The sequence below is a fragment of the Sylvia atricapilla genome, chromosome 1 (assembly GCF_009819655.1).
Source record: "Sylvia atricapilla isolate bSylAtr1 chromosome 1, bSylAtr1.pri, whole genome shotgun sequence".
Classification (NCBI taxonomy): Eukaryota; Metazoa; Chordata; class Aves; order Passeriformes; family Sylviidae; genus Sylvia; species Sylvia atricapilla.
In genome coordinates this window covers 88,305,056-88,326,025 of record NC_089140.1, presented here as the reverse complement: position 1 = coordinate 88,326,025, position 20,970 = coordinate 88,305,056, and the positions used below count along the sequence as shown (strand labels likewise).

The 20,970-nt window shown below is 43.4% G+C and overlaps 1 protein-coding gene across 18 annotated transcripts in view; it reads right to left on the bottom strand.

The window, feature by feature from the left end:
- LOC136366277 (poly(rC)-binding protein 3-like) overlaps nucleotides 1-20,970 on the bottom strand; it is a 497,612-nt gene that overhangs the window by 6,981 nt on the left and 469,661 nt on the right. For 11 of the 18 annotated variants that reach the window (XM_066327277.1, XM_066327274.1, XM_066327290.1 and 8 more), the window contains 3 exons: nucleotides 20,191-20,243; nucleotides 11,800-11,969; nucleotides 5,498-6,039 (listed from right to left, as the gene is read on the bottom strand). In XM_066327277.1, the coding sequence (XP_066183374.1) occupies nucleotides 5,691-6,039; nucleotides 11,800-11,969; nucleotides 20,191-20,243 (572 nt within the window). In that variant the 3' untranslated portion in view covers nucleotides 5,498-5,690. Of the gene's footprint in view, nucleotides 1-2,718; nucleotides 3,664-5,497; nucleotides 6,040-10,093; nucleotides 10,548-11,799; nucleotides 11,970-20,190; nucleotides 20,244-20,970 lie in introns of those variants that run through there. The other 7 variants (XM_066327266.1, XM_066327341.1, XM_066327368.1 and 4 more) reach the window with 6 other exon arrangements.

The following is a 20,970-nucleotide window of genomic DNA, read 5'->3' as shown; positions in this document are numbered from 1 at the left end:
CCAGCACTTAAAAACATTTTTTTTCTTATAATCCATAAAGATTGCCCTAGAAAATCAGACATTCAGCCTGCATGAATCATGTTGTAGTTGTCATTAGAAACCACAGTGTAATGTTACAGAAATTCACTTTTGTTAGGTACTGTCAAATGATTTTGCCCCATTAATTTCGGTTACTGCTGTAAGACACATGCCAGTCTGTAGGGGGACAGGACGCATGCATTGATGCTGAAACTGATTTAATCAACACTACTGCATTCCTTCCTGGGACCAAGGAATTAAGTGCACTTCAGTGCCAAGAAGGGCAGCGTGTACTTACATCCCTAGAAAGTGTTGCTTGGGCCAAGAGATGGAAATTTCAGGTGTGAAGCAGTTTTTCAGTACCTGCCTTCATTTGATCTTCTGTTCAGTTAGTTCTGTTTGTTCAGTTCAGTTAGAATTATCCTGGCCCCATAGCTGGGAAAAAAAATGCGAGCAGTTCCTTTGTGTAGACATCTAAACCAGATCTTTTTTTCCAAAAATACAGTGGAGGCACTAAAGCCTTGCACCATTGGTTGCTGCAGAAGTTACAGGGGATAGAAGAGATCTCTGTTCAAATCCCTCCTTTCAGGGCTGTCCTTTGAACACCCTCTTTGTGTCACCCAGTTGAGCAGCCTGACAATGACAGTCTTCCCTGCAGCAGCTGTGCCACTGTCAAACCACTGGATCAGTAAGCATTGTCACTTTTAGATAATCATGACATTCACTCCAGAAGGGGAAGGTCCTGTCCCAAGAATACAAACAGTGCTGAAATACATCCAGCTGCTATTAAGGCTGTGGAAGAAATTGGATTTTCAGACTGTCTTGTGTAACTCGACAAACAGCACCATGGCTGTGCAGCTTCTGTGGCTGAGGCACGTTCCCAGGTGCTGCTGTTCATGGCACCACTGAGACTGTGCTGCTTCCTCGGAGCTTGGCTGGCACAAATGTAAACCCTGGGGCCCAGATGCCCTCTGGCTATGCCTCAGAACAGAAAGCACTCTGTGTCTTAGCAGAGCACTAACTTTGTTTATTTTCCTTCTGGTTCCAGCCTGAATTCATTTTGTCAATGTTTTTTCACTTGAGAAACACAACAGAGCTGCTTGAATTCATTTGAGATGTTTCCAGAAACCTAATTCCAATCTGATGACGCAAAAGCTGCAGAACTTGTGCTGTCTTTCATCTGGAAACTCACATTTGTGTGGGCAGTGACCTTTTCACAGGGGGTACATGCTTCCTCTTATCTACCTTTGGGCACGAGTGGTTTACTTTTCTGTCTCAGTTATTATTATTCTTTACCCTTTCCCCCCCATTTTTTCTTTACCATCTTGTCTTTTGTTTGTCTGTTTTGTATATTAAAACTATTAGTAGTTTTTTCTTGCCATTCAGAAGTATTTTCCAACTAAAATAATGAAGTTACCATAAGCTTAGATTTTATCACATTTCTGCCTGTATTTTTGCAAAAAACCTCTCAGAAGACTTCTTTTTCCATGTGTCTTTATTTTACCTCTCCCCACTCCTCATACAAATGTGCCCCTGCACTAGTTTGTTTAAATCTTTTAAATCTTTCAATTCTGCAAGGCACATGTGAATTATTAATGTGAAAGATACTATACACCCCAGAGCTGCTGCTGCCCTTTGCCTGACAGCTTTACTGGGAGAGCAAAGCTTTGACCTGTTTAGTGTTGAGCTGCAATAATGTTGGAGGGTTTTTTTATTATTTTTCATGTACAGTAGCCAGGCTAGCCATAGAAATAGCTTTTGCTGTTGAAGAAATGAAGACTTATGGGGGTCTCTGCTGTGAAAGCAGCTTCAGCTGTCCTTTCAAGAATGAGAAGTTAAATACATATAAAGTAATAAAAACATATTTTAAACAATAATAACAGAGAATTTTACCAAATCAGTATTACAGCCTGTAGTTTTTCTAAGGGTTGGAATAGCTAATTGTCATCAGTGGGTAAGGCCTCCTGGGTGCTGGCGTGCAGTGAACTGTTCTGTAATGCCCCTTGGCACCCTTCATCATTGGGGTCGTTTTGTGGCTGCATCTGCATGGAGAAAGCTGTTGATTTCTCCAGGTCTCCAAGCCTGCATCACATCCTGGCCGTGCCCTGGTTCCAGGCTCAGACGCGAGAGCTCTCTGTACCCTGGAGACCACGGGGAATAATCGTGGTATGGAGGGGAAACAGGACCCCAAGCTAAATCCCTGAAGGCAGCCAGAGACCTTTAACAGAGTATAAGAGGGAGTTGGAGTTCATACAACCCGTCTTGTGCCTTTAAGGATACTACTCTTGCACTGCCAAAAAGCTGCTTTCTCATGAGCCCAGAGCAGTGCCTGTGACAGTACTGCCAGTGCCCTGAGAGGAGAGGTGGCCAGAGCACAGCCAGGGGTGCTGTAATGCAGTGACAGCTTGGGGCCAGCCCCTTTCTTTTGCTTGTGTATGAAGAGAGAACTCGAGGCTGTGACTGCAGTGCTTCAGCAGAACCAAAGGAAGGTTTGAACAGCTGGAGCAGAGTGTCAGGGCAGGAGGAGACAGCTCCTGGGCCTGCTCAGCTCTCCATTCCCCCACCTACTGCACATTGCTGTGCTCCTCCCAGCTGCTAGGCTGGCTCCTGGCAGGGTGTAAGGTGCTGACTAGAAGCCTTGCCACTGGGCAGTGCTGCTGGGAAGTACCAAGGGCCTTAGTAATACAGTACTCAGCAGTTCATTCTGTTCCTGTTTTCCTTTCTCCAGTATCTGATCTATAGATCAGTCTGGGAAAAGACCAGAGATACAAATCAGTGGCTGCTTGTACCATGAAGCCAAATTTGTCTTACCTAGGCAGTGTGAGAAGTTCTCAAAGAGCAGCTTTGTTAAAAACCAAACCAAGTTTTGTAGAAGTACTGCTTACTCTACTAATTGCACAATCTGGCTCCCTCTAGTCCTGAAGAGACTCATCATCCCTGTCAATGGGCTAACATCCTTGCTAAGGCTGCCAGTCTTGCACAGGTGTTGCACTGTTTCCCAAAGAGCACTGGGACCTTAAATGTGATGATATGAAACCTTTAATCATTAATTGAAAACAAGCAATTTGTCTGTGATCTTAGTTTGACAATCCATAAAATAGTGCTTCTTCAATGACAAGTTAGCAACTCGGTTACAAAGAACAAAGTTTAAACAACACAACAGTTCTATGCACAAAGCTACCACGTCTTTTTTTTTTTTTTTTTTTTTTTATCAGGAAAAAATTTATTTATAAAAACGTCTTGTTTAACTTACTGTCGAGTCTCTAGCTGAATACAGTGGATTAGAACACTAACAGCCCATGCTTTTATACAGATTAGCCAAAGCATGAACATCAATGAAAATTAACCCCCGAAAATAACTTGTCTTTCCTTTATGTTATGAGCCACAACAGTGTTTAAAACTGGAACAGTAATGAAAGCAACACAGGAGTTAGGAAGCACAGTTGCTTAAAGAGTAAAGGAAGTGTTTTCTTTTGATGTCTCAGAATAATAAGAAAGTTAGAAATGGCAGAAACTCCTCTGTAGATTAGTCCATAGAAAGCATTGTCTCATGGGGCTTTGGAAAAGTCCTGTCTGGTGGCTAATGCACTAGGGCATGATGAGATACATTACAGAGCCCCCAGGCCAGTAACTTCTGAAGACAGCCTGAAATGTAGGAACAAAAATGAGGAAAAGAAAAGAAAAAAAGAAGAAGAAAAAAAAAAGGAAAAAAAAAAAAAAAAAGAAAAAAAGAAAAAAATCTTCTCACTATTAAAAAAATACCACTTGAGTACAACCAGCATAGAACAGCATTTCAGTGCAGGCAAGTTTTCTCACACAGAGGTTGGTGGTTGTTTTTTTTTTTTTTCTCTTAAGTGTAAATTATTGAAACAGTTACAATAGTCCAGAACAATTTTACAGCAGTTTTCTAGAGCTTTTAATTAGCTGTGGTACCTTGAAATTAATCCCAGTTTTTCCTTCATTATATGCAACCAAAATTTAAAAAAAGGGAAAAAAAAAAGAAAAAAAGAAAAAAAAAGAAGCCACAAACAAAAGAACCACAAAACCAAAAAAACCCCAACAAAACTAACCAAAAACCCCATTTGGATAAGTGCAAATTGTAACAATGGCAGTTCTACAAATGGTTACAGTGACAAAACTTAGTGCAAAGGTGCTAAGGTGAAGAAAAGCCCACAGAATACAGAAATGACACAAAATACTGAGATAGTACTTAGCCCTATACAATAACACACTTTGAAATACCACGTTTTAAAAAGTATTGCATTTGCATTGTGTTTTTAGTTTATATTAAAATGCACTGAATACAGTTCAATTGTTAAAGCTTTGTGTCCAAGGAGTGCAGAGTGGATGAACATGGCAGGCTAATGGGACTCTGGATTTGGAAGTGGTGAGGAAAACAATATTGCATTATTGAATTATGCAACAGAAATTAAAAAGAAGGTGGATGGACAAACATAAAATGCAGTTAAGAACTAGTTCCAACAGCTCGCAACCAGCCACTCCATTCCCCAGCTCTCTTGGCTTTGGCTGCCATTACCTGTCTTGGTTTAGTTAATCTGAACATCCTGAAGTGCTTGGTAAAGGGATGAGATCTGTTCAGGCAGCAGCCTTTGAATGACCTCTAAAATGCTGCATGCTTTTCATGAGACTTTTCATGACTGCATGATGAGGGATCTATTTTGCACAGAAAGGTAATGAAAAATGGTCATTTTGGCTGAATAAAACATACACGAGAGGAAATATCAGATAGTGACGGCATCTGGTTTGCACTTGCTCTGAAGGACTTACAGAAGTACTGACTGGTGGTATATGTAAAACATCTCAATGCAAAAGAAGTAGCCTTCTCTCTCTCTCTCCCTCCCTCTCTAAAGCAGAGTTCTTAAAATTACCTTTTTCCAAAGCAGAGAAAAATGGTTGCAGCCTTTAAAAGAATCACTTGGAAAGGCACAGGTGCCTGATATTTTTTCTTTACTGTTTTGTAGTCACTTTAATTTAGCAGTTTTTCTCAGACCAGAAAGCTTCCTTTGTTGTATGGAGAAGCACCTAAAGTTGGTACCTCCTAACCCCCATCTCCTGCTCCTAGGCAGATTTTGGGATGGGGGACGGGGATCTCCAGGCCTTTTGGGAGCAGCAAAATGACTGAGGGGGCCAGCAGCACTTCACATGGCATTGCACCGGCACTAAGAGATCATCAGAAGTGCCGGATTTGCACATTCTAGCAATAGCAAAGATACATCAGAGATGCCAGTTTGTCATAAGGAATCGTTCTGCAGTTGGAGGGATCCCTGCAAATGCATCTAAGTGTATTTTCATGCCGGGCAGCATTGCTGGAGCAGGACCCGGCTGTCACCGTTTTGCCTCATTTAGGTTTTCCCCTTCTCTTCAGTGTATCTCCCTTGCTGTGACTGCCGAGGGCCAGCCCTGGCCGCAGCCCCATGGGATGGACGTGTCCGGGGACAGGGAGCCCGGGCTGGCACCTGCTGGCTGTTGGAACTAGTTGGTCGGTGGTGCCTGTGTTAGGTGTTATGGAGAGCGGAAGACGACTTGAGGCGGCAACAGTTAACACTAGCAATTGAACAGAAAAGAAAAGATGCCGTATTGTTTCCTCGATAACTAGGATCTACCACAGACTCTTGGCAGAGCTGGCAAAGCTTGCATTGTGTCTCATCCCTTCAATATGGAGCAAACTTCTGGCGGTCAGATTTCTTAACCCCGCTCGTCGAAGGAATTTTGGCAGTGTAAGCGGACAAACTCCCCGTGGCCCCCGCGGCGGCCGCGGCATTTAGTGCCAGGAGTGGGACAGTTTTCATGCCAAGCAGACTGGAGACAGGAACGGCATAGTGGGTGGTTGGCAGAGTTGGTAGGGGAGGGGGGGTACTGACGGTAGCGGCGGAGGCGGCCGCCAGCACGGCCATGGAGGTGGGGGTGGAGGTAGGGGTGGCAGACTGAGAGAGGTTCATGTTGAGGTCAACAGGGGTCGTGACGGAAGCGGTCTGGGTGCTGACTTTAGCCATCTCTAAGCTGCAAACGAAGAGAGGAAGAGGAACAAACAGGTTGGGAGGGTTCAGCCAGGGCAGTGGGACCGGGAGAAGGAGGAGGAGGAGGAGGGAAGGAAGGAGGGAGGGAAGGAGGAAGGACAGCACCACGAAAGGGCAGGATCCAGGATTAGATCGGTGGACAAGGGGGAACAGACGAGTGGGAGGGAGAAGGGGGAAAGAGAGAAAAAAAGGGAAAATGAGGGTCAAAGGAGGAACATGTTATGTGTTAAAGAAGAGAAATAACAAAAGGGTTTTTCATGATTTGATGGGGAAAACATTACTGAGACTCTAAAGTTCTTTCAGAAAAGAAAAAAAAAAAAAAAGGAAGAGGGTATGGAGGTGTTGCTAGTTCATTTTACATATGAAAAAAAGAAATATAAGGAATGCAGGTAATGGCAAAAGATGGAAAAAACGAAACTTAAAAGAAAACTTAAAATAACTATGAAGTTTACTCCCCAGCACTGATATGGAAAATTTTGCTTTTCAAAATCAGGGTATTTTTGAAAGGGGGACGCGGGGGGTTTTGGTAAATTTTTTCAATTTGTCAGTTTTGTGACATAAATAGTACCCTTTGTCATTTTACTAGGATGAGAGGAGACTGAGCAACAATTTGCTGCTTCCATTTAAGGCATCAAGTTTTGGCTGTTTTGGTTTGGGTTTTTTTTTTTTTTTTTTTTTTTTTTTTTTTTTTTTTTTTTTTAAGTGAGTTAGTTTTTAATTTCATTCACTGTGAGGTCAATGTGCATTTTTCATATAAAACAAACCAGATTAGCCAGTGTGTTCACTTCGGTTTGTACTTTCCCCAGACTTTTTTTCTTTAAATATCACAACAAAGTATTTAGGCAATCTAGTTATAAGTAAATTAGTAAAAAAGAACACTGGAGAACACCCTGGCTGGCACAGCAGTGGTATCCTTTCTGTGTGGTGGTTACAGTGGACATGACAAAGCTTTCCAGCTGACAGACAAGGTACTACATGGATACAACAGACATCCTCAGACAGACCCCGCCAGCACCAGGAACTTCAAGACTGACCCGGCCTCCCAGCCCAGGGAAGGAAGGGCTCTTGGAAGGGTTTAGGAATCAAACCACCTTCACTTTAATCTGACTCCACCCATCAACAGGCAGAATGAGTTTGGCCCATATACTCCTGCTTTTCTGTACATTTTCAGACATTAAAATACAGTAATTTCAAGGACAGACTGTTTTTTTCATATGCCAAAATGTTTGCCTAGATAAATCCTCCCTTTGCCCATTTACTTGTTGCAGCTTGTGCACTGGCTTTTGGTTTGGCAAGGCAAAAACCACAACTACTAACTTCAGGATGCTTTTTGCAGGTGACCAGCTGGGAGCTGTGGCAGCCTAGCATAGAAATAGGAGGACTACTGGTTAGAAAACCTTTGCTAGCTACAGTTACGTGTGTATTCCTGGGAAGTTTGGGGTGGTCTTTTTGGCAATTGCTAACTTGTCAGGCTCCTGTGCTTTCTCTTGAGGTGAGCTGAGGAGCTGTAGCAGCTCCTTGCTTCCAGAGTGAAGTGCCAGCAAGCTGCTGGCTGGCTATGCAGAGGACTTGCTGCTTTCTTACCACAGCCCATCAGGCCCAGGAAGGCTTCCCAGCACAGGATTTGTGCTGGTCCCTGTTGGGGACTGGGTGAGCAGGCTTGGAGAGCAGCTGTAGCCAGGCTGGGAAGGAAACATGGTCACCTCACACAGGGCTTCTCCTCACCCTAGACACAGTTTTGAGAGTGAGCCCATGGCCATTCATTGCCAGAGAAAGGCAATGACCAGTACACTGCCTGTGTCGTGTGAGGATGCCAGGATCAACCAGCGCTATGTAGGGAATGTGGACACTGGGCTAGAGCTTCCCAAAGCACTGCTGCTGATGGGGAGTCTGAACGACACCTGAAGCGGGTCTGAGCTGAGGAGAGGAGTGTGGAGGAGAGAGGGAAATGCTTGAGCACCAAGCTCCTCTCTTCTCCACAAAGAAAAGAGGGCTCTTGGAGCATAAACACCACAACAGCTTTGCTGGGAAGCTGGAAGGAGCACAACTTCTGTGAGGGGCTGGGAAGGGAAGGAGGGTGAGCGCATGAAATTCAGACTCCTTTGAGGGAGGGGAAGTTTTGATTTTCCTACCCTGAAATCTTTATCTGTCCCCATGGATGAGCAACTCTTAGCTTTTCTAAGCAGAGAGAAGTGCACCCTTGTGCTACACACCATTTACTCACACAGAGGAGTTTATGTCAAGGCACTAAATCAGAGACTCCAGCTCCACTCTACATCCTTGACTTGGGGGTGTAGGAGCTACATGTGATACCTTAGTATGTTTTGAAAAATTCAGTTTATACAGTTGGATTTTTTAGTATTACTCAGTATTACTCTGGGAGGGAGGCCCATAGAAAGGTAGTGCAGGACTCAGTGTTTCAATGACTCCAAATTTGTATTGTGTGCATTTAATGAAAACAAAAAAACATCACGTTATTGATATGGAGGGGGAGGTGTTTGAGCCTAAGCTTTTTCCTGCACTAGCAGGGAGAGCAGATCCCACAGGCCAAATTGCTGGTGTTTTCAGCAGCTATTCCAACTCCCTGTCTCTGGTTTACTCTTACAGGTGGCAGTAATTTGCCCTGTTTCCCATTTATTACTGGTGGCAACACATAAGCTGGGAGTTCATCGGCTTAGCTATCAGCTGTCCTATGGCAGTGTCAGTTTCCCAAACCAACTGTGGATGCAAGAACGTTGCAAGTGAAAGGGGGTGAGGCAGCCTTCATTCAAAATTTCACGGGGACAATTTTACACTGTCCCTTTGCAGGCCTGCACCTTTTGAATACATACACTGAAGGCCACATCCTGCATTACCTGAAACTGGTGAGGAGAAGAGAGCAGGTGTGGCTTTGGCAGCCCTGTTGGCTCTGTGAATGAACCTCTCGTAAAAAAATACCTTCAGGAAACTGCCCTTCAACAAGGAGCGAGTGCTGCTGGCTAAGTTAATTTATAATCCAAAGTCAGATATTACATAGGAAAACTAAACTGCAGTTCAATCATAATAAAAGCAAGAAGATGGAATTGGGTAATGAAAATCTAGTTACTACAGTGGAGACCAGTTAAAGAGACAGAAAGCTTTACAGGAAAAAAGACATTTCTACTGCAAACAAGCTAAGACACGCTCTATTCGTACAGAGGCCAGCGCTCGGGTAAGCAATACAGAATCAAACCAATACTTTAGAAAGATTTAAATCTCTGTCTTGATATGATATCAATATATTTATGTATCTATAATTTAGAATATACTATGTACATATCCAACACCAGATTGCAATAAAAGTCTTAAAGCAAGCTGATAAATTGTTCTATAGATAGCAACTTTGGTTGGAGAATAGCTTAAAGATACATGCAATATGTTTCAGGAATACAGTGGATAGATAATTTTGGTTTTTAACATCTTATGTTGCTGAAAGACATTGGTTTACGCAGAAATACTGGCCCTGGAAACCAATTCCCATGAAGAGTAGATCTTGTAGGGGAGAAAAAGATCTACCTTATGGTGAATGCTTATACGGCTGTTATTTCTTGTAGTTATTATTTTCACATACCAGACCACACTTTGGGCAGTCTAGGTGCTGTACTCATCTCTTCCCCAGAGCTGTTGTATGCCACTGTCTTTAAAAGAGCCGGCATCACTTGTGGCAGGTTTGGGAGGTGGCTCCCAGGCCACAGAGGCAGCAGCAGCAGCAGCAGCCTGGCTCTGCACCTCTGTCCTGCCCCAGCTCCTAAACCTCACTAGAGCAAACCTCCCACCTGCCTCACAGCTTCTCAGTCTTCCTCCAGTGTGACTGAACTCATACCACTGCTGTGGTGGCACCTGGCTGGACAGCAATGTCTCACGTGAAAGGAGAGGTCTGGAACAGTCACTTTTTAAAATGAAAAAGCCACCTTAATTGCCTATGTTACCTTACAGCTTAATTTATTACATTACTTTAAGAGTCAGTCTTCATTCACAAATGAAGTCACTTCATCTAAATACAGTTCCAACACATGGTACATAATAATATATGATGGTTTATTGTAGATGATGGTAACAAATGACTTCTATCTAGAAATTCAACAGGAACAAAAGACTTTGTTTCTGGTTTCACAGGGTATAGATAGAGATCCGTGGTATGTGACTGCTGAGGAGTTTTCTTCTTTGCGAAAGTATGTTAAAAGACCTCGTATAGATCCCATTTCACCACAAGAATCATTTAACAGTAACCAACAGAAATGTGAGAGTTCACAGACTTTTCTAAAGTGAGTCAAACAGTTTTGTTCACTAGAGTTTCTGTCTCTGGTGAGCAGCTCACTGCAACTCCATTAATAAGTGCATTATTTTATTTGCATGCTTTAGCTGTCTTCAAGATCCTAAATTGTTATCTTCCGAGATCCAGATGCATGCCATATGGTGTTTGTGCAACTAAAAATGAAGGGATCTAGTCTCGTCTCGATGTGTGGGAAATCCCTGAACACCAAGAGAAGAACATATCCTTAAGGGTTAAAGGAGGGAACACATTTTTATTTGATTACAGGGCTTATGGAAGTGCCTTATATTTGCTACAAAGAATATAAATCAAAAGAGCTGTAGATTGTTTTAAGATTCTGGATATGGTTTATCTTAGTTTGCACAGTGCCACCCCTATTATATATCTTTCTCTAGAAAGCTGCTTTCAAACTAAATTATAAAAAGGAGTATTTTTGTCTCCTATAGCACAGAGCTGCACAAACATCCCGTTCCTCCACTCCAACCACTGCAGTGGTGCTCTACAAAACTGGGATGGAGAGGAGGCTGGACCACAGGAAGCCACAGACCTGCTGTGACTGCAGCTCCCACATAAATCACATACTTTGTACTACCTTAACAGCAAACATAGTTCAACACAAAGCTCGATTCATATCACAGTAATTTTGTGGAGGGAAAAAAGAAAATAAAAGAAAAAAAGTGCCATAAATTACATAGCCACTCCCCCACCATGTATTGCCTCAGTCCAGCATTTACAAGTAGATTTAGGAGACAGCACTATATCCATTGCACTTTCTTCTCTACATAATTGCAAATAAAAGTGGGATCAATTTTAATATTTTTCTAAATAATCATATAAAAACTGTTAAGAGACCTAAGCCATCACCATGGCTTAACTAAACAGCCAGAGCTTTCATTAATTCTGGGACCAGGAAGTGGAGAAGCAGATAGTCTCACCCTGTCTCATTAGGGAATGCTTCTTACAGATTTGTGGTGCTGTCTCTGGAGAAGTAAATCCTGTGCCTCTTTAGCAACCTAATGTCAGTTTATCAACTCTGAGTGGCAATTTTCACTTGGTAAATTAAATCTATTTTGCAATCTGTTTCACTATATTTGCCATTCAAGACAGTAAAATGGGTCTGTGAAAAGTATTTTCCTCTAAACAATTTATGATTGTCATTTCTTTTAATCTATCCACCAATATTTTAGGTGGATGCTAATACGAGTATTAAGGTTTTGCAGCTTTTGTCATTCAACATGTACCCAGAATTGCACCAGATTAAGCTCCTTTCCATAAAACCAACAGCAAACACAGGTTCTAATGATACAGGCTTTACAAACCATTAGGAATTGAGTAATACTATGCAAAATGAACACTGCAAAGCAACTTTCTGGATCTACCCAGGACAGACATTTGCTGGAGAGCAGACAGAGCAATCTGGCAGAAGCATGATCACTTACAAAGCCAACTTACCTTGCATTAATGAGGTACTGTGCTAAGCTGATGTTTGCAGGGGATCCTGTGATTGTAACTTGTCGTTCTGCGGAGCCTTCTGTGGCATTAGCAATCTTGATCTGCGCTCCTGACATCTGCCTGATTTCATTTATCTTACTGCCTTGTCTGCCAATAATGCAGCCTATTAACTGGAGTGGGACAAAGACTGAGATTAGTGCCACAGACACACGCAAAAACCACTTAACTGCAATCTGTAGTATTGCTAAAAGCATGGTTATGAGCAGCTCACCAGCAAAACAAAAAGATTTTTGCTCTGGTATTTGGAAGGAATCACTAGTGCAGTCTACTGTCTCTATGGTCATATGCCTCTAGATCCAGTTTTGGTGCTACTTGGTTAAGTCAGTATCTTATTTCTGGTACTTCAAGACTATTTCATTGTCTCCCATGGCAGAAAATGTCAGCGTGCTCTGATGATGAGAAAACCAAACCACAGCCCTGGCACAGACTTGCCAGTGGCAGCAGCAAGCCAAGAGCAGCTGGAAGTCAGGCTGACCATCCACAGCTGCTGCGTGTGGCTCTTCACCTTTCCAGAGAGCTGACAGCCCTACACCTCCCTGGGTACACGTGGTTCTTGCTTGGCCAGGTACTGTGCATTAAAGTCAGTGGGATTTACAGCTCTCTGACTGCAGGCAGAAGCAGGCATAGGAAGAGACTGAAATTTGTCTACCTTCCTTTACAGAAGCCTACCCAAACTCTAATTCTGTGAATAGAAATGAGCCTGAGCTCTGTGTGTGTCGTGTATCCCAGAGTGTTGCTCCTCCACCATGAAGATCCCCCAGCACCAAGTGGGCATGGAGCCAGCAGCTGAGGCTGAGATATTTTGCTTTCTGTAAGGGTGAGGAGGGGGGTTTTGTTCTGTGTTAAGGAAGGATGGGTGCTGAGAAGCTCAGCCATGGGCAGAATCAGTAGAAAATGGAAACTGCTCTACAGGTCTGTTGATGCTGGAAAAATGTTGCCAGTTTTGCAGAAGGATATGCCAAGATGCAGAGACTGCCGTTCCCCTCCCACTCTTCCCGCTGCTTCAGGCCCTGACGTGTCACCCTTTGTGGTACTGTAGAACTTGAAGTAACTGGCCAGAAACAGATTCACATTGTCTACACATTTTATCAGAAGAAGAAAAACCTCCGAACGCAATCCTTGCTTCAGACGCGGGGACAAACAGAAAGCCAAAGTGGATACCCAGGTAGCTGAAACAAAGACCAAGTTGTGACAAGTACAAGAGGAGCAACCACGAGAGGGGAAAAACGGGTGGCAGGAAATGCACACAGGATTTCCCATCTTGTTACAACAGGAGGGCCTTGCTGAGCTCCCTGTCCTTATGCCAAGGATCTCTCTAGTGTGTGACTGACTATACATGCCAGTGCAGAGGACTGGTGTGTGCTTCACCAGGAAGCCTCTGGCCTGTCTATGTGTGGACCAGTGTACCTGCAATGGCTACCTGTGGGCAGCACAGGAATCCCTAAGACTCTGCTTCTGATGCCTCAGTCTCAGTGGCCTCCATGGTCTGCAGGGAGTGAAGCTGGTGCAGGTCAGGAGAGCACCAGAGCACAGGCAGAGAAGGGTGGGTCACTGGGTCACTCAGCAAGCTGCCACTTGTATGTGCTGGGTGTCCTCCAGTGACACCCAGCTTGTCACCCAGATGGGTGAGTGCAAAGTATGTGCCATCTCCTAGCTGAGCTGGAGTTAGGTAGTAAGGATTCAGTTCACACTGGTCAAGGACACATGGTGTCTGGATGAGAGGTTTGGTAACCTTTGGCCTGAAGCTCTCCAAAAAGCTCTTAATTTCTGTGACAACAGGATGCTTGGACACCCTCTATGACATGCCTGTGGCTTGTGCAGAACACACAATTCCATCTGCCAGGCAGGAAGGATAGTAGTGCTGAGGTCTTGGGCTCTCTCTGGGGTGCCTTTCTCATGACATGTTACACTAAAATCTGAGCAGTATTTGAGTATTCAAGAGCTGATGTGTTCTTGATGAAGTTCAAGGGACATTTGGTTATGGGCATTTGGTTTTACACAGAGACACCTGCCTGAGATGCTTTGCTCTGAGATGGAATCACGTCAAACTGCATCCAAACACCTCTTGCCCCTTTGGGTGAGGAGCCGAACCTACCACGGACTATGTTACCAAGCCTACTATACACTGTAGTCAAATACTATATTTACTAATATAAATATACTCAACAGTGGCACAAGGTCAAGGAGGCTTGTCACTTGTGGTGTGTCCCAAGGTTCAGTACTGGGCCCAGCATTGTTTAACTTGTTCATCAGTGACTCAGATGAAGGGGCAGAGGCCTCCTCAGCGAGTTCCCTGATGACACAAAGCTGGGAGGAGTGGCTGGTACCCAGAGGGCTGTGCAGCCCTTCAGAGGAACCTCAACAGGGTGGAGAGATGCGCAGAGAGGACCCTTCTGAAAGTCAACAAAAGTGGGGACTGAGCTGTTGGAAAGCAGCTCTGTGGTGAAGGACCTGGGGGTCTTGCTGGACAACAAGCTGTCTATGAACCAGCAGTGTGCCCTTGGGGCCAAGAAGGACAGTCAGATCCTGGGGAGCATTAGGAATAAATAACACTGACCCCAGATCAAGTGAAGTCATCCTGCCACTACTCAGCCATGGTGAGGCCACATCTGGAGTGCTATGTCCAGTTCTGGGCTACTCAGGAAAAGAAAGACACAAAAGAGCACAGAAGAGCTCCTGGAGCAGATCCAGTGCAGGGCCACAAAGATGAGCAAAGGACTGGAGCACTTCACTTACGAGGAAAGGCTGAGGGAACTTGGCCTGTTCAGCCTCGAGAAGAGATGACTGAGAGGGGACCTCATGAATGTCAATATCTGAAGGGAGGGTGCCAAGAAGGGTGCATACAAGATTTTTTTCGTTGTGCCATGCAATAGGACAAGAGCCAATCAGTGGGCAAGAACTGATGGACAGGAAGTTCCACCTGGATGTGAGGAAGAACTTTTTCACTGTGTGGGTGACCAAGCAGTGGGACAGGTTGTCCAGAGAGGCTGTGTAGTCTCCCTCACTGAAGGTATTCATGAACCATCTGGACACAATCCTGTGCCGTGTGCTCTAAGGGGACCCTGCTGGGGCAGGGATGTTGGATCAGACAACTCATTGTGGTCCCTGCAACCTGACCCACTCTGTGATTCTTTGAATACGTCTATTCTAAATATCTATAATCTACACATATGTACATACACACATAGTATGTACAGTTATATGCATATATATTTTGACTCTCTTAAGACTTGGCTGGAAGAGCTCGTATCAGATGTGCATCAAGCCCAGTAGTCTCCCTCTGACTGGCAGTAGTCCACCCTTACAAGAAAAAAAAAAAAAAAAGAAAAAAAGAAAAAAAGATAAAACCAGTGTGAGGTATAAAATAAAGTTTTCACTGGTATTTCAGATTCCCTCCTAAGGCTTATAGACTATCTGAGCAATAGCTGCTGTCTCTGCCTTTATGCTCTGTAGTCCATTTGTCTGACAATTTCTTTTTAAATCTGTTTCTCCTTTCGCAGTCCAAGGGCAATGGCAGTAACTTGCAGAGCTTGTTGATGTGTTGTGTGTAAGTATCATCATTTGTTTGTATACTCCAAAATTTCAGCTGGTGTACCCTCCTTGATCTGTGAGCACAAGGTAAAAATGGTTCCCTTTCCACTTTCTCTACACCACTTGTGTCTGTCTTCCCCAACCTCAACATACCTAATTTCTCCTTATGCCAAAAAACTCGAAACAAACCAACTCTAAAACACATGTTCTGCTTTTTGCCTTTTTCTAGGTTTACTCTGTTCTTCAGTAAAGTTCTGCTTGCAAGAATGGAAACAAGACTGAGTCAGGAGTCTGGACTCTTAAAGGGTGGGATTCAAAGGTCTCCTATAATTCCTCCCACCTCCAAATTACTGATGCCAATAGTTTCTCCCAATATGCTATGGCATCTCTGGTCCAGGTACCTCTCTTCCATTTTTTAGTCCTCCCCATAATGCTAAATATAAATGCTTTATGTACATATATATAATTTTTCCTGTGATGCTAAAGCACTGACAGAGTCTAATAAAGGAGTTCAATGCTGCAGAGCATTGATTGCCACAGGAAAAGGCATGGAGTTTTAAACACTGGTAAAAAGGAATCAGTTTCCTTTCTTATAATGTAGTGCTTGTAAAAATGGCCAAGAATTAGCCTCTGCAACTTGGTATCTGCTGTCAGGAGCAGAGGGGTTGGCTATACCTGTCCACAGGTTCTCCTGGTTCCTCCTGGTTCCCCAGTGCCAACACAGAGCACGTCCATCTGCTCTGGCAAAACTTCTGCATTAGTTGAGCAAGCAGGTGCTGCTCATCATGAATGAGACTCTTGAATCTCTTTTTGGAAAGGCAGAGGCTGAAACTCTTAGTTTCAGGTTGGGGTTGGTCTGATTTATGTTTCTTAACTAGAAGGTCTGGAGCAGAGTACTCTGTAGGAGGAAATATCTGATGAGGCAGAGTATAGTTCTTTACAAACTTGCAGCAGGGTCTGGAAAAAGATGCTTAAATACTCTGTATCACTTACGAATAAAACAATAATGTTAAGAAATTTCCTTGCCACAACAATGCAAAATCTGGACCATAGTAATTGCACAGACTTTGCAGTAAGCCATACAGAAAACAGAAAACATATGGGCTGCTCTGAAAACATTGTGCACATGTGGGTCCTACTCATTGGCAGGGAAGTATTTAAGGTACCACAGGGAAATAAAGGCAATTCTTCAAGTCTGCCATTTCCATCTTGGATGGATTAACACTTCTGTTTCTATGGAGTAGTGATGAGATTTACAGCTGCCTTAAAATGTTCTTGATGATTTCTGCGGGGTAAGTTGTTTACTGTTGCTTGTCCCTGACTGCCTCTCCCACATATATGCAAAATATGCCTAATTTTTATGAGACAAATTTTTATATAATTATTGGTTTGTTCATTTACTCTCAACGGATGCTTTGAGGAATTGACTTATGAAACCTTAAGACATCTATTATCTACACCCAAGGGTGCCATCTCTTTTTTCTTTTAAGGTTCTTTAAAGGACCTGCTTATGCCACTTTATTCTGCGATTTAGGTGGAACATACTTATATTGTGTAACTTGGGCAGCAGTGGAAGCACAGACAAGATCTCAGCAAGGGAAGAAAGGCAACCAAATGCCCCTGTAAGAGGCTCTGATGAGCAAAATGAGATACTAGATAAGGACCAAAGGGACTTCTGAGATGAACTGGGAGAACTGTCCTCTTTTTCCTCTTTTTGGAGTTACATAGAAGTTATGAAAAAACCTAGGAAGGCAATTCTTCTGAATTCATTATTTGAAGAGGAAGCCTCAGGTTTTAGCATGTGGAAAATAACTGTCTATAAAATATACATTTTTTTCTTTTTCTCCAGTATCTCTTTGTTATTAAACAACAGGTTAACTGCAATTGTCAGCATATTGTATGAAGAAAGCAGCATTATATTGTTACGGAAATTTTTAATAACAGAAAAATAAATTTCTGTCACTGCCTAAATGCCAGAGGGAGTGAGGAAAACTTGTGTTAATATAAAGCTATGTCATTTATAAAAGGCTATTAATATCTGTTTGCTGTAGACTAGGCTCTCTAGTCTCATTGTCTTTATATCTGATTTGGCTCTATCATGTTCTTACTGAGGCATGCTGATTATTCTCTTGGTCTTAAAAAGTATGAAAAAGTACGTAGCACATGTAGCTATACACGTAGATATTTGCAAGTCTCGTGGTGTTCTCATGTGCTGGACTTCTACACAGATAAACACAAATGATAAGAAAGCTCTGGAACTTGTGCAGGACAGGGGATCCCTGGAGCTGGAGCAGGCAGGGGACAAACCATGGGCAGCTTCAGGGCTTCCTGCAGCTTCCTCCCCCTTCAGCCAGATAAACAATCACTGTGCCACACTGACAGCCTGTCCATCAGCACTGGGACTGGGAGATGATCACTGGGAAAGCAAAGTCCAGTTGCCCGCACAGGCTTTGCTGCACAGCTGCTGCTGCCTCTCCCACCTTGACCTCCCACCACACACACACAGCATCTGATCGATGGTGCTGGTGCCCTCCCACCCTGCTCCCTCACTGCCTCATTTCTCTCTATCTCACTCATATCCTCATTTCTCTTCAAACCATTAAGGTTGTAAAAGACCTCTAAGATCATGGAACCCAGTGATTAACCCAGCACCATCATTTCACCCCTAAACCAAGTCCTCAAGTGCCACATCCACAATGTCCATTTGAACACTTCCATCTGCCCTTTTGAACACTTCCAGGGATGGTGATTCCACCACTTCCTTGGGCAGCCTGTTTCAATGTCTGACCACCCCGCCCGTGAAGGCATTTCTCCTAATATCCAGTCTAAACCTCCTCTTGTGTAACATCCTGAGACCATTTCCTCTTTTCCCATCATTCACTTGAGAATTCACTTCCACCTGCCTACAGTCTCCTTTCAAGTAGTTACAGAGAACAGTAAGGTTCCTCATCAGCCTCATCTCTTCAGGCTAAACAATCCCAGCTCCATCAGCAGCTCCTCATGGTACATGTGCTCCAGACCCTTCCCTAGCTTCATTGCCCTTCTCTGGACACACTCCAGTACCTCAATGTCTTTCCTGAAGTGTGAGGCTCAAGACTGAACACAGCATTTGAGGTGTGTCTTCACCAGAGCCAAGTACAGGGGGACATTCACTACCCTGGTCCTGCTGGTCACACCACTGCTGACACAAAGAAATACATTTTTGGCACTGGACTGCCTGGAGAGCAGCCCTAGTGCAGCTGTGATGGGGATATGGGACACCAGAGTGCATAGTCACACTGGGAGACTGCAGAGAAGGCACCTACAAAATTCCCAAGCAGCTCCTGCTACCTGATAGAAGAGCCTGTTCTTCTCTCTGCTCTGGAACCCTGGGTATACACAAACAGAGTTCAGGTGGGCAGCACCAACCTTTTGGTCCTCTAAGGCACACTTTGACACCATTGAAACATCAGAACTCCCTCTCACCACCTGTAGAACTTCTGCAGGCTCTTCCAAAGCCTAACCCCATTTTGGGCTTGGCTTTGCTCCTTTAGCAACAACAGCAAGACAGACACTGTGTGGCCAGAAAAACCTTCTATGAGAAGCATGGTGCAGGTTGTGTTTGCTTTTCATCGACAGTGCTGAGCTGGGGTATTTGATACTACAGGGATGAGAAACTGATGATTAAAAAAAATTTGCTATTGCCTACAAGATTGAGGGCCAGCTTTCTCCCTCTTTTTCTCTGCTAGGAACCCCAAAAGAAGGTAAGTCAGAAGAGTGACCCTGGATTTGCATCTCTGATGGCAAGAACAACATTTGCCTGAAAGTGAAATTAAGAAACTTGTGTAGTAAGGATAAAGAAAGTGCTCCTAAAACATACTTAACATAAAATGAACTTGGTTGCAAAGCAGGAACTGCTAAATCAGTGGGGAATTTTTTATGTAACAGTAAGCTTAAGAAATCACAGCACTCACACCTCCACTTCTTTGTGATTTTGTAGCTTTTTCTTACTGTAAGTCATTGCCACTGAGTTTAATAGGGATTGTACAACATTTTAAGTATCTCTTAAGTAATATAATTGCTATTTGTGATTCCACTCATGCTTCAAAGCTTTTTTTTTACTGGAGGGGAAAACTTGCATTTTCCAAGTAACTAATTTGTAATGAAAACTGAAAAAAGACCCAAACCCTGTGTGCAATGAAATTGAATTAAAGAGGAGGGCATTTTTATGTGATGCCCAGGATATTAGCTGGGTATTTTGAACTGTTTAAAGATTCAGCACCCTGTTGCTCATGGACACTGTGCCTGTCAGTCACAGCCAACCCAGAGCTGCTGGAGCAGGAGTATTTCTAGCCCTTGTTTTTTAAACAAACCTTTATACTGCACCTTTACATTTCTAAAGTAGCATTTTGGCTCAGGAAAAATGCTATCTTGGGTAAGTGTGGGGTTCAGTGGAGATGGGCATGGAGGACTCCAGCCCAATATAGAGCATATGCAGCTGCACATTCTTCCACCCCCTTTGGCCCCTCTGCTGAGACCACCCGTGCCAGTGCCACCTGAGAGATGAGTTTTGGGAACCCAGGCTTCCATGAAGCCGGTGAAGCCCCGTGGCACTGGCACCAAGGGGCAGAAGAGAGGACAGTCACTCCTGGTGCTGCCATCCAGCACTTCACCAACCCCTCACACCCCTCCCCACAAGCTGAGTGCTGCACAGTTTGTTCTGGGGCTGGTGTTTACAAATCAGCCAAAGATTAGAGGTGTCCCCTCTGGTGGCAGAGGAGCGAGAGAAGAGAAAGAGATACGGACTATTGGTCCACTTACATCATTGGGAATAGTAAGTTCATGGGAACTGGTTGGAGTAGTGGCATCCAGTCCTATTCAGGGGACAGAGGGAAAATGTTATGCCAGCTGTTTGCAAGAAGGGCAAGACACAACAAATGAAATTTTAAAGAAGGAAGCATACAGAAAGGAGAAAAAAAAAAAAAAGATAAAAGAAAGGAGCAAAGAAAAGTTGAGAACTGCTAGTGAAACAGAAAAGAAAGCAAAGGATGCAAAACTCAGAGGGCTGGGCTCATTTTAAATGAGTCTTATTTTAATTAACCTTTAACCCACCAAAGCAACAAATGTCACATGAGATTCCACAGGGTCATAATAAAAAGCTTCTAGAAAATGAAGGGTTTCCTGTAAAAATAGTCTCCAAAGCTTGTTCTAAACACATCAATTGAGAAATTAATGGATGGCTGAAATTGGACCTGTCTACTAGGAATTCTAGAATATGGAAAATTAAAGTGGATGTCAAATGAATAATTAGCTGAACAAAATACATATTTATGAAACATAACAAAACAAAACAAAACAAAAGGACAAGGAAATTTGCCTAAGAAAATCTTGAAACTATATGTGGGATTAGTTGCTGAAGAAATGTCGGGAAGGGTAACTTTGGAAGGGAAATGGACAAAGTACTCTAAGCTGCATACATTTGTTTGTAAATTGGGTGGACAAAAGGAAAATGCTCAGGAAAAATGGAATTACTGCTCTAACACACAGTAACATTACAGAAATGTACATCTCACAAATATAACCAGGAAAAGATTAAGGAGC